General features: G+C 45.1%; 1 protein-coding gene across 1 annotated transcript in view; it reads right to left on the bottom strand.

The window, feature by feature from the left end:
* WDFY4 (WDFY family member 4) overlaps nucleotides 1-16107 on the bottom strand; it is a 283986-nt gene that overhangs the window by 89750 nt on the left and 178129 nt on the right. The window contains exons 40-43 of the mRNA XM_012651295.1: nucleotides 13662-13739; nucleotides 8139-8345; nucleotides 6685-6736; nucleotides 4007-4173 (exon numbers count right to left, since the gene is read on the bottom strand). Coding sequence (XP_012506749.1) covers nucleotides 4007-4173; nucleotides 6685-6736; nucleotides 8139-8345; nucleotides 13662-13739 — 504 coding nt within the window. The remainder of the gene's footprint in view (nucleotides 1-4006; nucleotides 4174-6684; nucleotides 6737-8138; nucleotides 8346-13661; nucleotides 13740-16107) is intronic.

Genomic DNA, 16107 nt, shown 5'->3' on the forward strand with positions numbered 1-16107 from the left:
CCTCCTCACGGGCTGCGGAGCATCAGGCAGGGCACACAGTGCCTTGTGATCTTTGCCACAAACTACTGAGACAAGGGGCACAGCCCCACCCTAGAGACAGAGGACCTGAGGCTCAGGGAGGGCTCCGTTCCTTACGCAGACGCTGGGCCTGCAAGTAGCGGAGGTAGAACTGGGAACTGGCCGGGGTCTGTGCCCGATCTGCCTGTAGCCTCTGCCCCTACTTTCCGTCCCGCCTGCATCTCAGGGAACAGCCGCCTGCTTCGTCAGCTCCACTGACCGTGGGGAAAGTCAGACCAGCTTGGGAACCAGCCTTTCCCACAATTCACCACAAAACAAGAGGCAACAGCTCAACCCAAGGAAACGAATCAAAACAACTCATGCAACGAATGAATGTCCACCTAATGTCAAGATTCACCTTATAGCTGCCCAGTCTCCGGTTCCCGGGAGCCGACACTCATGCAGGTTCACCCAGCTGGCCCTCTCAGCAGGTACAAGGACACTGGGCGCTAAGTGGGAGCAGACAGCTCCCATTCTCTGTTCCCTCCTGCCCCACCGCCTGCTGGGTTTCCCATGCGCCTGTATGCACATCCTGGGGATCCCCCAGCCACAGCAAACTGCAAGTGGCATTGCTGACAGCTCCTGCTGAGCGACAGGGAGGCCAAGAAAGGCTGAAGCTTAAATACAAGGCAGGGGGGGATGAGAGAAGAGGCTCTTCTTGGCTCTGTCCTGCCTCAGGGACAGGGAAAGTCAGTCACCTGTCAGCTTTAGACCTTCTCCCCCACAAAAGACCCCCGAGGGAAATGTTACTGGGTGGGATAATCAACAAAAACAAGACTCTCAGAGCCAACAAATGTCAAAGGCACCTGCGGGCTGCAAGAGGCTGGGGTGGGATTCTTTAAACTCCAGACCTTGCCCTCAGCCCAGCCAGGTCAGGGCTGGAACCCCAGGCTGGCCTTGGAAGGATGTGGGATTCAGGCCATCTGCAGAGGCTCTCCTAGAAAGCTGAGGACCCGCACCAGGTAGACAGTGGACCCGGGTGATTCCAAACTGGCAGGCAGTATTCCAGAGAAGTCCCCAAGAGCCTCATCCCTGGCGGTCCCATCCGACACTCAACTGGGTACTGCTTGGAAGGGACTTTGCGGATGAAATTAAGACTACAAATCAGATGACCTTAAAATAGGGAGATTACCTGGATTATCCGGCGACCCCAGGACAATGCCCTGAGCCCTAAGCAGCAGAAGAGGCAGTCAGTGGGCATCAGTCAGAGAGGCGGTGCCGTGGGAGCTGGGGCAGAGGGCCAGCGAGATGCAAAGCGGAGAAGGACTTGACCGGCCACAGGGGCAGATGGAGGGAGGCCACGAGGCAAGGGAGGTGGACGCCCTCGAGAAGCCGACAGCCACTCTGGCCGACAGTGGCAAGGAAACGGGGCCTTGGAATGACAGAAGCGGGGAACCGGATTCTGCCGACACCTGAATGAGCTTGGGAAAGGATTCATTCCCAGAGGCTCTGGAAAGAAATGTAGCCCTGCTACCGCCTTGGGTTTCAGCCTCTGAGACCCCAGGAGAAAACCAGCAGGTCCTGTTTTGCCTGGACTTTTGAGATAATAAATGTGTGTTGTCTTAAATCACTAAGTTTGCGGTAACTTGTCCTGCCAAAGAGAGGAACCTAATATAAAGCATTGCCATTGTTCTCCTCCCATCACAGCAACGAAAAGAACCGACACAGAGACACCATATCACCCGGTCTCTCCTTTCCTACCAGCAAAGGAGGCGGGGATGGCTGGGACCCAGCGTCATTTCTCAGCCTTGCCACTGCAGACGTTGCAGGTGTCCAGCGGTGTCCCTGGCCTTCGCCCGCTAGATGCCAGTAGCACCACCCCCAGCCATGACAACCAAAAATGTCTTCAGACATTGGCAAATGTCCCCTGGGGGTAAAGTTGTCCTCAGATGAGAATGGTTACTTTACACAATCCTTCAAGAGCATAAGGCAAAGAAAAGCTATTATAGAAAGAAAGCATGGATTTCTTAGCTGTTTTTATAACTGTTTTTATAACTAAATAGCCACTTACCTACTTAATATATTGAAATATCCCAACCATTATCCACTGCTAGTCCTCGGCAGCTGGATATCATGAATACACATACATACATATGTATATACGTGTGTTACATATATACTTATTAACCATTTTTAAAAATTTCACACAATAGACATATAATACTTCCATAATCAAAGTAAAATGCACATGAATGTAACAAATCTTCATTCATCAGAGTTTACTGACTGGCTGCTCCAGGCACACCTGAGGTTAGGCCTCTGGGGTCTCTCTTGCAAGCAGGATCAACAGTGACAGAGGCAGACGGGGGAAGTGTGGACGGTAACTCTGTGTGTCGGCAGCAATGCAGGAGGTGACATGGGCAGCAGAGACAGCAATGAGCGAGAGACCAGTTCTCCAGGTCTCAGAGTAGGCGCAGCCTAGACCAACTCCAGAGAGTTGGTTGCTGGGGTCAAGTGTGCAGGGCGGTGCAGGTTGACGGGCACCTGGAAATGTGCTCTGCGTCTGGAAGGTTTGGTGCAGGTATAAGAAGGATGGCTTTGCTATGGGACTGTGTTGCTTGAACTGTTGCCCAAATCTGAAAGCAGCAAAGCAACTTGCTGAAAGTTCTGCAGCAGTCCATTTGGCCTGTGCACTTCAAGCCAGCCCTCTTAATCCAACCCCTGGAAAGGGAAATCCCAGTTTAACACGTTCCTGGAAAGGACGTGCTCCAGGGTCTGCCACTTACTCACACCCATCTTGGGCCCTCTGAGCCGGTTTTCCGCCCCTGGAAGCCCAGGCTGATCCCTCGGGAGGCCTTGGGTCAGGACCACTCTCTCCCACCCTGGGCCCAGACTAGTCCTCTGCTCTCATGTGCTCTTCCCTGTGTGTCCCCACATGGCCTGCTGGCCCTGCCTTGCCTGTTCCTCTATAGTGCTGGGGCATCTCCTTCACCTATACCCCAACTGAAAACCCTGGTCCACCCATGAGACCCTGAGGCTCACCAGTCCTTAAACCACTCCACCTTTGGCAAGGGAAGAAAACTAGTCTTTAATGAGCACCTCACGTGTGCCTGGTTCTGACTGAGTCTGTGTACTTCCACTGCCCCACTGAAGCCTAACCAGACGTTATCAAATGGTTACTATAAGCTCCATATTAATGACAGGAAAACTGAGGCTCCATTCCAAAGGTTAGGTGACATGCTGTTTAATATGTGGCCAAGTTGGGATTTTAACTCAACTTGGTTTTACTCTAAGACATATGCTTCATCTTCCATATCATTCGTAGACTTTGGTAAAAGGGGCCATTCTCCGGGTCTCCTCCTCTAGGGATGCCCCTCTAGCCATGCCAAGAGGACATGCACACTGAGAGTCAGGGGTCCCCCAACCCATCTCTAGGCACCCAGGACCCTGGATTTCCCTGCCATCCAGTTCCCAGCCTACCCCCGGGCCTGTGCACACTTCATCACCAAGGCTACCCTTATGGAAGCTGACAGTGCCACAAGTGTGCTTATCCCTAAGCCTTAGTGGCAGCCAAGGGGAGACCAAGATGTGGAGACAGTTTGGACATATGGGCTGGGGTATGCACCCACGGCTTCTCAAGGTGTGGGCCCTCTCGGGGTGGTCAGGTTGCAGGCAGGGGCCAAGGTACTGAACTACAACAAGGTCAAGAATTCTCAGCTTGAAACTGGCCTCTCAGGTTGTTATGAAGGTCAAGGTAGAAGTTAGAGCATATTGAATTAATAATTTTTTATCTTGTTTTGTACCTTTTAAATATTTTGACATAGCGCATATAGGTTTCCATCTACACCTTGCCCTGGGCCCACAAATTTAGGAACCTATCCCTTTTGCTCATTGATTATTTAGATGACAGTGTTTATCAAATAGAGATCTCACTCCCCAGGTGAGTAAAGAAAGCTTGGTTCTCTCCTGTCCGACAATCTTAAAGAACAATTGCAGTGGTGTGTATTACCTTTTCTTGATCAAGAAGCTCTTGCAAAATAACTTGTCTTTCCTGACACAGTTCCAAGAAATCCTCTGAGTGCAGACTTTCATGTAAGGCAGGGAAGAACGTCAGCTGAGTGCAGTCCACGGCCACCTCATCGGGCTCACCCTCAGCTTCCTCTGGTGTCAACTTATCTGCAGCAGAACAAAGGGACACACGGTTTTGGTGTGAGCCACCTGCCATGGTGAGGGCTGGTGCTCAGCACGTGCTCATGTCGCTGACAGGACCTGCAAGTTTCCAGCGCAGAAGTGAGCATGCGGATCTCTCACCATGCCCTCCACTGCTCCCGGAAATGGACACCGCCCACCTACCCACCCTGGGGTGTGGCCAACACACCTCCAAGTTGATTCATCCTGGAGGGCCCAGGTGTGCCAGGCCCGGCTCCCCTGCAGCTCTCCAGCGGCCACCAGGCGACTTCGCAAAACTTACCCTCACGGGTCAGTAAAGCAACTCCCTGGAGGCCCATCAGGATTTGCTTTTTCTGAATTTCGCTTTGTTCCCGCTTTTAAAAGAGGTTGTTGTTTTTTCTAATTATAGAAATAGTATCTTCCTCTTATAAAAAACTTGGAAAAGCCATGAAGTTATGAGAAATAAAACAAATATCACCCACACACCCAGAGACAGTGCTAATAATAACAGTTCTCATTTAGTAAGCCCTTTCTCTGTGCCGGATACTTAGGATGACATTGTTTTTCATCTACTCCTACCTGGGTTGTAGATACCATTTCGTCCTCACTTGCCAAACGAAAAGACTGAGAAAGGCTATGATCACATGACTACCGAGACCGGGAGGCAGAACCTGAACAAAGTTTCTCTGAGTCCAGAATCTGGTCTGTTAATCTCTAGGCCGTTTGGATCCACTGTTTACAATTTGGTTGATTTACTTTCAACATCTTTTCTGGACATATCCGTGCACACACACACATAATTTTTTGACATGATAAGAATAATAGTGCATTTACAGTTTTTCTTCTCTCATATTTTTTCCAATCAAGATTACATCATGAGCACTTTCCCATTCCATTAAAAGTTCTTGGAACAACTTAATTGGCTGTGTAATATCTATTATACAGCAATTTCATAATCAATTAATCCATCTCCTATTTTTTAAAGTTGCAGATGGTTTCTATTTCATGACCGTACTGCACTGCAATCATCTGAGTGCAGGTCTAGATTTATTTCCTAAGGACGCGCTTCTGGACAGGGACACGTGGGTCCAAGCTAAGCACGTAACTATGCAGATTCCCAGATCCTGCACCTCCACCACCTGTCCTGAGCTTCTGTCTGCCTGGAGCATGCCTGTCGGCCATGACTACAAAGCCAACAGGTTACGGGCCATTTTCTTTGTGCCAAGAAGCTTGACCTCCTCCCCACCTGGGGGTCAAACATCTGGGTGAATGAAAGTGTCCGCTGCTCACAGCAAACCCTCATACACTGTTTCCCACACAGAAGAACAGTCCTAGAGGAACAGACACCGAGGAAAGGCAGGGTGGAAAACCACAGATCCTTTCTTCTCCCTTGGCTAAGCTCCCTACTCAGGGCCCATGCTGGAAACATCAAGGAGGCCCAGGGTCACAGGTACCCAGGGGTTCTGCACGTTGGGAATGAGAAGACACAGAAGCCCCTGGCCATAGTCCACACGAAATCAGAACATACTTTCCACCACTGCACTCCCTGCACCCCCACCTCCAAGTGGCAGATTAGGCAGGCGATCATTCTGATGTTAGCATGGCGGGGTTTGGGGTGGAGAGGTGTTACAATGTCATCCCATGTTCTGTGCCGCAATGGGACCCCCAAATAACCCTGAGATCAGAGCCCAAGATCCTCACTTTTGGGCTCGTGTTACTGCAGACCAGGAAGGTCGTAAGCTCAATGCAAACTCTGTTCTCAGGCAGTGTATGAGACAAGCTGGATCAGCACTAAGAAGTTGTCACTGGGCTGAGGAGAAGACACTGGCTGGGGTCTGGGCCACAGTGAAACTCACAGACAGAGAGTGTTGGAACCAAAAGGCAGTCTTTGGTGGAAAAACACAAAATTACACACACACACACAGAGTATGTATGTGTGTGTGTTTAGATGTGTTCATGCCAAAAGGACCTCTGAAAATAAACCCCGTGTTTTTAGAAAAGCAACTGAACCAAATTCCTTCATGATAATTATACAAATAAAAAGTAAGTATGAACATCAAAAACGACTCTAAGAATTTTCTTCAAATTCGGAAAATAAGAATGATTATATCCATAATTTTCATAATTATAGAATTTAATGTAAAAAGTGCTAACTACTTATTCCATCTATTTTTATTCTAAAACATTCTATTGTCTTCTTCTGTTTCTGGTCACTTACTGAATATGTAGTTGAATTGTTTGGGGATATTTTTAAGGTCTCCTGGACAAAGCAAATTAACAAGATGGTCTCCTCTAAAAAATTCTTATTGTTGAAACCTTAATACAAGTGTCTACATCTGGAATAGGTTCCTCTTTGGAAACACAGTAATGAAAAGAGTCTTATTGCTGCCTACTCTAGACTTGCAGCATTTTCTTCTTCTAAAATATTAATTTAATATCTTTAGTGAGAAACTACCTAAAATCAATAATTGGCTTAATTATTAAAGGAAAAAATAGATAAAATGATAAACTGAATACCTTGGTTTTCAGCATTTGTTTGAGAAATATCACCATTTTTGTCTTGGCTCTCCTGAAATAAGACCAGAGAAAAGAGAAACTAAATCCTGGATACTACATACATCCCCCACCCCCGCCACGCACAGATTCGCAAACACGCACATACATGTGACCCCTTCAAATTAGTCAAGACTCGGATCCAAGGGCAGGGAAATGCTAAATCCTAAAGGACCACAATAAAATGCAAGTATTAATGGTCCTGAGTCAAAGGGGAAAAAACCCACAGTCTTCCATTAAGTAAGACTTACAGTAATTACCAAAGATGATGCCAAGATGGGATTAAATAGCATCCTGGATGTCTGTGTGGGGCCACCTGGAGAGGGGACGGGGAGCACCTGGGGCTGGACAGCCTGCCACACCAGAGAGCAGGTTTTGCAGCCAGTCTCCGGCTTTGTCAACGGCACAGCAAGTAGGCTACTGATTTTTCCTGTCTCTAATTTCCAAGAATGTTTTGAGGGAAAAAGGCTACATACCACCAAGCGTTTGTTGACGATACATTAAAAAATACAAATGTCTACTGGATAAATGAAATATAATTTCTATTAGGTTTTATAAAGGTTTAAAACATGCTGGGGTTACAGACTAGAGAATAAACTCAACATTGTAGCTTGGGATGAATACAACATTCCGGTGTTCGGAATATTTCAGAATATTTTCTGCCATTTAGAATATTTTAAATCATGATCATTCAATGAGGACATGAAAATTATTAACAGATTTTTCTATATCCACTCCCAAATGAATCCAACTGGTCTATCCTTTTTGATGGGAAAAATGTGAGTTTGAAGACACAGCTCGAGCTTCATTACAGCAAACTCCCAGGGACTACCCGGATGCTGTTGTTTGAGAAGCCAACACAGCTTCGATTTTGTTTGGAATGAATGAGTGGGTCACTAGCCAGGCTCAAACTTGCAGAAATAGCTCAGTTCAAGACAGTTTCATCGTAAACCTTACTATAGGATTTGCTTGTGCAATGATGCTCGTAGCAGTGTGGGTTGCACTCAAAGACAAAAACTTATACAAGCAGACAAGGGCCATTGCCTGCCTCTTTCCAAACATATCCAGATTATTCCACTGGACTTCTGTGGATTGCACCGTGGTACTGGATCAGTGGCACAGATAAGAACCACTCATTCATTCACTTATTCACTTATCCATCCATTCAGGCTGTAGTTACAGCATTCCTTCTAGGTATCTGGGAGGGTTAGTGAGTCTTTTCTTCTGTTAAATGACTTCAAGAATAAAGTATGGCGCTCTCTTAGATTTAACTGCATACATTATCTCTTCTACTTGATGAAAACAACACAAGATGGGAAAGCTAAGGAGCTACTTAGCTTTCCTAGCTTAGCTGCTTAGCTGTTCCCTACACAGTGCCTGCTTATAACCATCACTGTCTTGCTGCACCAAACTCCTACCTTGCGCCTTCCTGGGCTTGGGGCCTGCAGTGGAGACACGCGTCTGATGCGTTTCTTCATGCGGGCAGGTCCCTCTCTCCAGTCCAGCTCCCACCGGGGGCTGGGTGTGGCTTCTGCCCCCTGGCCCCACAAGCCCAGCTCCCCAAAAAGCTGCTCCTGGATCCGGGCCCAGGCGTTGGCTGCCTTGATGTTCCCACATTTCCGTCTCTGGGAAACAGAAACACAATGTCATCTCTGGACACATTTTTCTCATGGGCCTGGCCCCAAACCTCCTGGGGTGAACAGGCCAAGTCTCTCTTAATTGACTGAGAAATATACTCGCTCTAGGTAGCCCTGAGCACCCTGAGGATGTTCAGTGTGCTCACTAGAGACAGGACCAGGCCAGGAGAAGGAAAGTTTCCCAGCTTTGAGATCACTTAATCCCTGCTGGGGGAGGAGAAAACCATCTTCCCTTCAGCCTTCAGAGCCATGAGACTGTTGGGTACCAGGCAGAGCCACAGGTTCTGAAGGTCCTGCAGCTTTCTGTGGACACAGAATTTTCCCATGGTCCCTGCCCTTCAAAAATGATGCTCAATGCACCACACTTGCTCCAGGTGACTGGGCTGGAAGTAGAGGGGGAACTTGTGGCCCTGCTGACAAGTGGCTGATTTGAGCAAGTCATTCCCGCCTCTGGACCTCAGAATCTCCAGCGATTAAATGAGAGGGCCTGTCATTAGGGCCTTTCAAATCCTAATATCTTATGATTCTAGAATGTCCAAGGGTTCTAGAATGTTCATAGAAGCTAAAACCTTTCACATTAATGAAAATAATCCCACCCAATATCTATGAAGTCCTCACAGTTGGAGTATGTGGTCAGTAAAAAATATTAACACATCAATACCCCTAAACTGCTTTTACAGGCCACATTGAAGTTTCATGCATCATCTGTCAAAGAAATATTTTCAGTTCAGTTTGGACAGTAAATCAACTTTGCAGGGTAAACTTTTGCAATTATTCAGATATTCAATGGCATTTGCTCTAAATTTGAATTTTATTTTTTCAGAAAACAGAAAGGTGAAAGAGTTAACGCATATCTTAGTTATGCAGGAAGCATAACTTAACATAAATAGAAACGACACTCATGGTCATGCATCAGGCTGAGCCCTCACCTGCTTTAGCTCATTCTCCCTACCCAGTGCCATCATGCAGAAGTACTTTCTATCATCTCCATGAAGACACTAAGTCTGGAGAGAAGTGGCTTCCCCAAAGACCAACAGGTGGCCAAGCTGATATTTAAACCCAGTCCGTCGGATTCCAAAGCCTTCCTTGAGCTTGCGAGCTAGATTCCTTTGCTGGGGAGCTATTGTCGTTTTATGAGCTCGTGGTTTCTGCTGGCATTACTGTAAAGACTCGAGGATTTTTGGATCTAGGTCCTGCAAACACGGGACATTTTAAATGGGCAAATTGTTCTCAGAACTTCTCAGGAGGCATTCCCATTGAAAACATGGCTGGGGGTATAGTGCCCAGCACGTGGTGTGGTCTTTGATGTCTGATGGACCTGGATCCTCAGGTTTCTGCAATTCATCAGCAGTTTAATCTGAAGGAAATTCAGCTTTCTCATTAGTCAACTTTGGTTAATAATATTACCATAACAATAAAAACACAGGCTTATGGAAGGATTAAATGATACAGTATTTTCAAGAGCTTAATATTGTGCCTTATCCAGCTTAAGTAGCCGGTGCTATTAGTGTGAAAAAAGCTTATATTATTTCAAAGTAAGATTATTTCGTTTCTCTAAAGTCCTTAAATTAAGCAATTCTCCTCCCCAAGGCTCCACCTGTGCAACCTGGAGGTGCACAGCCGCCTAAGCCTTCATCGCAAGGCACATACGCGGCCTGCAGCCAGACAGACGTGTGTCCACGGCGGGATCCCTGGGAGAGGAGCGATGGTTTTGCCCATGACGACAAGTTACATGTGGCCCCAGGTCAGAGGATGTCAGATGACTAAACATCAAAAGCCCTGAGTTCCCACACCTGCAAAGGTGTTCTGAAACGCCCATCTTTCTGCAGAGTGTAAGGTCCTCTCTCAGTCCAAACTGCAAGTGAGCCAAATGCCTCACCTGAGACTCAGTCAGGGATGCTGCTGTCAAGAGCTGCTATGACTGAACAGCAGCCCTTGGGTAGCAACACTTGGATTTTCCGTTGGACAATCAGCCCTTCCCTACTTTCAGTCCCTGTTGCTTCAGCAGTGCTGACCCCACCTCTTTCTTTAGGGATGAACACTTCCCCTAGATCGCACTAGTCCCAGTCGGTGTGAGTGCTATGGGATGGGCTGATTGGTGCACTCTGGAGCCTAAGCAGACGGAGCAAAGCACGAGGCTCTAGCTCTGCTCGAAGAGCACGGATACGTGGATCAGAACACTATTTGAAGCTTGCTCTTCTCTGCATTTTTCAGTAAAACAAAACATTTTATTTGTTGCTTAAGACAGTTTGAGTTGACTTTCCAATTCTTGCATCTGAGAGAGCTGTGACAAATACTTAATGAGTAGCCAGAGACTGAGCAAGAAATGGAAACAGCCCATTGGCCCCTAGAAAGCCCAAAAGAAAACGGGACAGAACAGTGCCCCGCACATACTAGAAGAAAGGCCACTTCTGGGGTAGCAGGTATCTCACGAAGAGCTTCAACCAGTCAAGACTGTGTACGCAGCACGAATCATTTTTGTAAATTATGATAGAGGTTCAATATAAGAACAGAATGGCCTAAGTATGCAACACACAGGACAGGAGCAGCTGGACGACAGAATGACGATGACTCAGACAAGACAAAGGGAATGTGAACAGGGCCAGAGGAGGGCAGCTATTCTCGCCAGTACTTCTGGAGTGAAGAGAAACTGGGGGAGTAAGTGTCAGAGTTCCACAACTTGCTGTTGGTAAAATGATGGAACGTAGTCATGCGTGGGTTAACTTCCAGGGCGCTGGGTAATGTCACCTTGTCATACCGTGGGCTGCTGCCCTCTCCAGTGTCCTCTCAGTGTGGGTGAAGTGCTGGGTGAGAGAAGCCTGGCATGCCCGTCTGACAGCCCCGCGGGCAGGGGCTCTGGGTCTCAGCACCACCAGCCTCCCGGGAGGGCCTCACTGGGTGCACCTGGGAGGAGCCATCCTTGAAGAACGAGGCAGATTTCACAAACCTGGTTTGTGTCCTGAGTGTTGGCTGGACTTTTCTGAAAGTGGAGTGGGGGCTTGTGTTGGCAAAGACTGCCCCTTAAAAAGCGGGGTGAATTCTCCAGACCCCATTATCTCTGGCAGACAGTGATTACACCTGAATTCTTTTAAACATCAAAACAATCTGTCTTAAATATTTAAACACTTGGAAAGTATCCTTGTAGATTAGCCTCTAAACGCTGATTTTCTCAAAAATACACCAATCAACAGAAAAACTCTGCCCAACTTTCTCAAGCACTCCCTGAGCCCCAGTCAGGCCCCACTGGTGAAAACGACACAGGCTGATGTTCCAGGAGGCTGGACCCTTCCTTCTGGGCTCAGAGCCTCTGCTCATCCTTCCACATAAACCTGCCATCTCACAAATTTCAGCAGAAATTCACAAAGGGCCCCAGAGCACAGCTCTCCTCGCCATCACCATGTCTTCCAGGCTCTTCTAACCACAGGAAAAGAAATGGTCACGCTCTTGACCAGATACCAGTTTGCAAGTTTAGATAAACAACGTCCTCTGTGCATAAATAAAGGATGCAATCCTACACAAGGAGGGAGAGGGAGATAAATTCAATGGCAATTGAATTTACCAGCCACATTGCTAGTCCTGAATAAAATCAGCGAGTCCATGTGGTGGGGCACTGACGTGCAAAGGCCTGTTCAGTCAGGCAGACGACACTCAAATAAGCCAAGAGGCACCCTACCCAGCCGCACAGTGCAGTCAGCAGCACTGGGGCAGGGTAGGTGCCCACGGCAAAACCCTTGTCCAAACTGAGCAAAGAGCAGCTTGAGTAGCTTGTGCAGCTGGAGAAACCAGATATATCTGCTGACCCCTGACAGTGGCCAAGAGCACGTCCCATACACCCAAACCTGCTCTCTCACACCCGCCGTGTCCGACAAGCTGCTGCTCCCGTTACCCGGGAGAGCCTAGGATGTTACGTTGCTAGACTATGTGTTTCTGGGGTGCAGACCACACACACATGAACCCCTCTTCCCAGGGACATGTTATGTGCTCCCAAACGAGGTTACCATGCCAGGCACACTAAAGGTTCCTTACACACCATCACTCCTTTCCTGTGGTAGAACATCCCAGTGTGGACCTCGTCGCCATGTCTTCTGGGTGTTTCTTTACTCTTTGTCCTTCCCTATCAAAGTTTAAGCATCTTCAAGGCAGAGAAGTATCATCATAATGTCTGTATTTTATATACCTTGAACTGGCTTTGGAGCAGAGAAATTGCTCAGTAAATAATACAATTAATCAGGGTTTAAGACTGTATGTTGTATTCTATTATTAGCAATCGTTTAAAAATTTTTTTTGTAAATAACAATATCACCAACTAAAAATTAACTTCTTAGCCATTCCACAGACACATACGGTATACCCATTCTCTACCACCCATAGCGTGAGTGCTTCACACTTGCTCTTATATCTTCACAGTTGGGAAGTATTATCCCACCTTGCAGATGAGGACACTGAGGCCCAAGCATAGGAAGGGGCAGACCTGGGATGCAAACAGGGCTCTGGCCAGCAGGAGAGCCAGAGTCCTTTGCCTAGACAGTACAGGAGTCACGCCCAGACATGTGCTTTAAATATCCAAGCCAACTCTTGTCAGTGACAACCCACTGCACTTAGGATAAAATGCACAAATCCTAATGTGGCACAAGCCCTGTCTGCTCTGGCCTCTGCTTCCTCTTTCTGTCCCTTCTTGGCCCAGGTCTTCCCAGTCCCTTCTTGTTCCAGTGAGTCGATGACATCCAGTCTTTCCTACCTCAGAACCTTCACACATGCTCTCCCCTAGCCAAAAACACTCTTCCCCCAGTGCATCTGCCCATCTCCTCCTTCTTCAGCTCTCAGCTTAAAGGTCAATTCCTTGGAGAGGACCTCTGAGCCACCCAAATTAGATTCCTCCCTCATTATGCTCTCTCTTTGTACCTGTGCTTTCCCCATCTAGCGCCCCTAAAAAGTTATAATTGTCTACTTATTTTTGAAGTTATTTAGTGTATATCCTTCCTTCACAGTGAAGTTATCTGAGAGTGAGGCCCAGGTCTGCATGTTTGCTCCAGGCTCCCGGCAGGGTGTGAGCACCCTGGGCTCTTGATAGCTATTTACTGAGTGGACGAATGAGCAGATGAATGCATGGACACAAGGCCAGCTTCCTAAGCCTACGGTGCAGGTCATGCAAACACGACTGAATCATTAATGACCATTTCCTTTACTTAAACTGAAGGCCCTTGTGATTCATTTTTTCAGGTTCAAGGTCCTTGCGATTCTTTTTCCAGGTTCCTGGTGGATCCCAGTATATTGTGTAGAGAAAAGGTATGTTTTGTTTCTTACCTGTACATGGTCTTTGTAGAAAGATGCGTATAGCTCCTGTCCTCTTCTTCTGTAGTTCTCTATACATGACACAAAATCCTGGACAGAAAACAAGGCACAGCTTAATGATGGATGTGATTTTAGATAAGAACTTCTCTCTATGCTGACTAATTGCCAGGGAAAATAATGGTTTCAGGATTTGTTGGACAAATCATTCACAACCGCATAAACAAAGACTTCGCCTATGCTGACATACTCATACTAACACACTCAAATACACTTTTATGGGTTATTTCCACTTTCACTTTGATGAGCTAGCTTGTAGGGGCTCAACTTTCCTCCCAAAAATAACAACAAAAATCTATATTCGAATAATTTGCTTTAAGATAGAGCTACCAAGAGAGCTAAGATTTGAGGAGCCAAGATCCTAGAGAGAAAGAAAACTCACTGAGGTGAGTTTTATGCTTTGTTTTTCTTTCTGGCCCTTGAAATATTTACAAATTTTCAAATAGCACAAGAGGCTGAGAAGCTGAGGCCATAAAATAAACCCCAGTAAATTTAAAAAGATAGACATAATATAAAGTGTGTTCTCAGATCACAATGGAATAAAATTAGAAATTGGCAAAAAGAAACTTGGCAAAATCAAAAATAAGTATAAATTGAATGACACACTCCTAAATAACCAAGGGTCAAGGTAAAAATCAAAAGAGAATACTTGAGAGTAAAAATGAAGATGTAACATACCAAAACATACAGGATATAACTAAAGCACAACATGGAGAGGAATTTACAGTTGTAAATGTCTATATTAAGAAAAAAAGAAAAACCTTAAATCAATATCTGAATCTTCCACCTTAAGGCACTGGGAACAGAAAAGAGCAAACTAAACCTAAAGCAAGCAGAATGAAGGAAATAATAAATATTAGAGAAGGAAGTAATAAATTACAGAATAGAAAAACAATGGACAAAATTAATGAAACCAAAACAAAATCCGGTTATTTGGAAAGAATAACAAAATTGGCAGCCTTTAGCTAAATTGAACAAGCAAAAAGAGTGAAGGATAAAATTACAAGGATCAGAAATGAAAGAGAGGACATTACTACTGACCTTACAGATTTTTTTATAAAAGGATTATAAAGAAATATTATGAACAACTGTATGTCAATAAAGTAGATAGCTTAGATGAAATGGAAAAATTCTTAGAAAGACACAAATTATCAAAACTAACTCAAGAAGAAACTAATAATCAAAATATACCAATAACAAGAAAAGAAATTAGTAAAACCAAACCAACAAACAAAGAAAACCTATCCACAAGGAAAATCCATCCGAGCCCCAGATGGCTCCACTGCTGAATCCTGTCGAACACTTTGTGAAGAATTAATGCCAGTTCTTTGCAAATCTCCCAAAAATTAGAAGAGGAGGGAACACTCCCCAATATATTCTACAAGACCAGTTATTACCCTGATACAAAAACCAAAGACATCACAGGAAGAGTACAGACCAATATCTTTTATATATATAAATATATGTTTGCATATATACATTTACATGCAAAAATCCTCACCAAAATACTAGCAAACTGAATCCAGCAAGATATAAAAAAATTATACACTATGACCAAGTGAGATTTATCTCAGTAATACACAGTTTAACATCTGAAAGTAATTAATGTAATACAGTACATCAATAGAATAGAAAACAAAAACCACATTTCAATATACACAGAAAAATATTTGGCAAAATGTAAAATCCTTTCATGATAAAAAATGTCAACCACCTAGGAAAAAAAGCAGCTTTCTCAATCTCATAAAGGGCAACTACAAAAAACTCACAGCTAACATCCTACTTAGTGGTGAAAGACTGGTTGCTTTTGCCCTAACATCAGAAACAAGACAAGGATGTCCACTCTCAATATTTCTAGTCAACATTGTACTGGAGGTTCTAGACTGGACAATTAGGCAAGAAAAACAAATGAAAGCCATCCAAATTGAAAAGGAAAATGAAAAAAATATCTCTAGATGGCATGATTCTGTATATAGAAAATCCCAAATAATCCATAAAAGAACTACTAGAAGAACTAATAAATGAATTAAACAAAGTTGCAGGGTATGAGATCAAAACGTATAAATCAGTTGTGTTCCTATACACCAGCAATGAACAATCCAAACAATAATAATAACAATTAAGAAAGCAATTCCATTTATGATAGCATCCTAAAGAATAAAATACCTAGGAATAAATTTAACCAAGAAAGTGAAAGATTTGTACAATGAAAACTGCAAAACATTGCTCAAAGAAATTTAAAAAGACCTAAATTAATGGAAAGACATCCCATGTTCATGGATAAGAAGACTTCATATTGTTAAAATGCTAATACTACCCAAAGCAATCCACAGAATAACACAATCCCTATCAAATTCCAATGACCAGTTTTTGTAGAAATTGAAAAGCCAATCCTCAAGAT

Source organism: Propithecus coquereli, unplaced genomic scaffold (assembly GCF_000956105.1).
Source record: "Propithecus coquereli isolate 6110/MARCELLA unplaced genomic scaffold, Pcoq_1.0 Scaffold351, whole genome shotgun sequence".
In the NCBI taxonomy this organism is placed as follows: domain Eukaryota; kingdom Metazoa; phylum Chordata; class Mammalia; order Primates; family Indriidae; genus Propithecus; species Propithecus coquereli.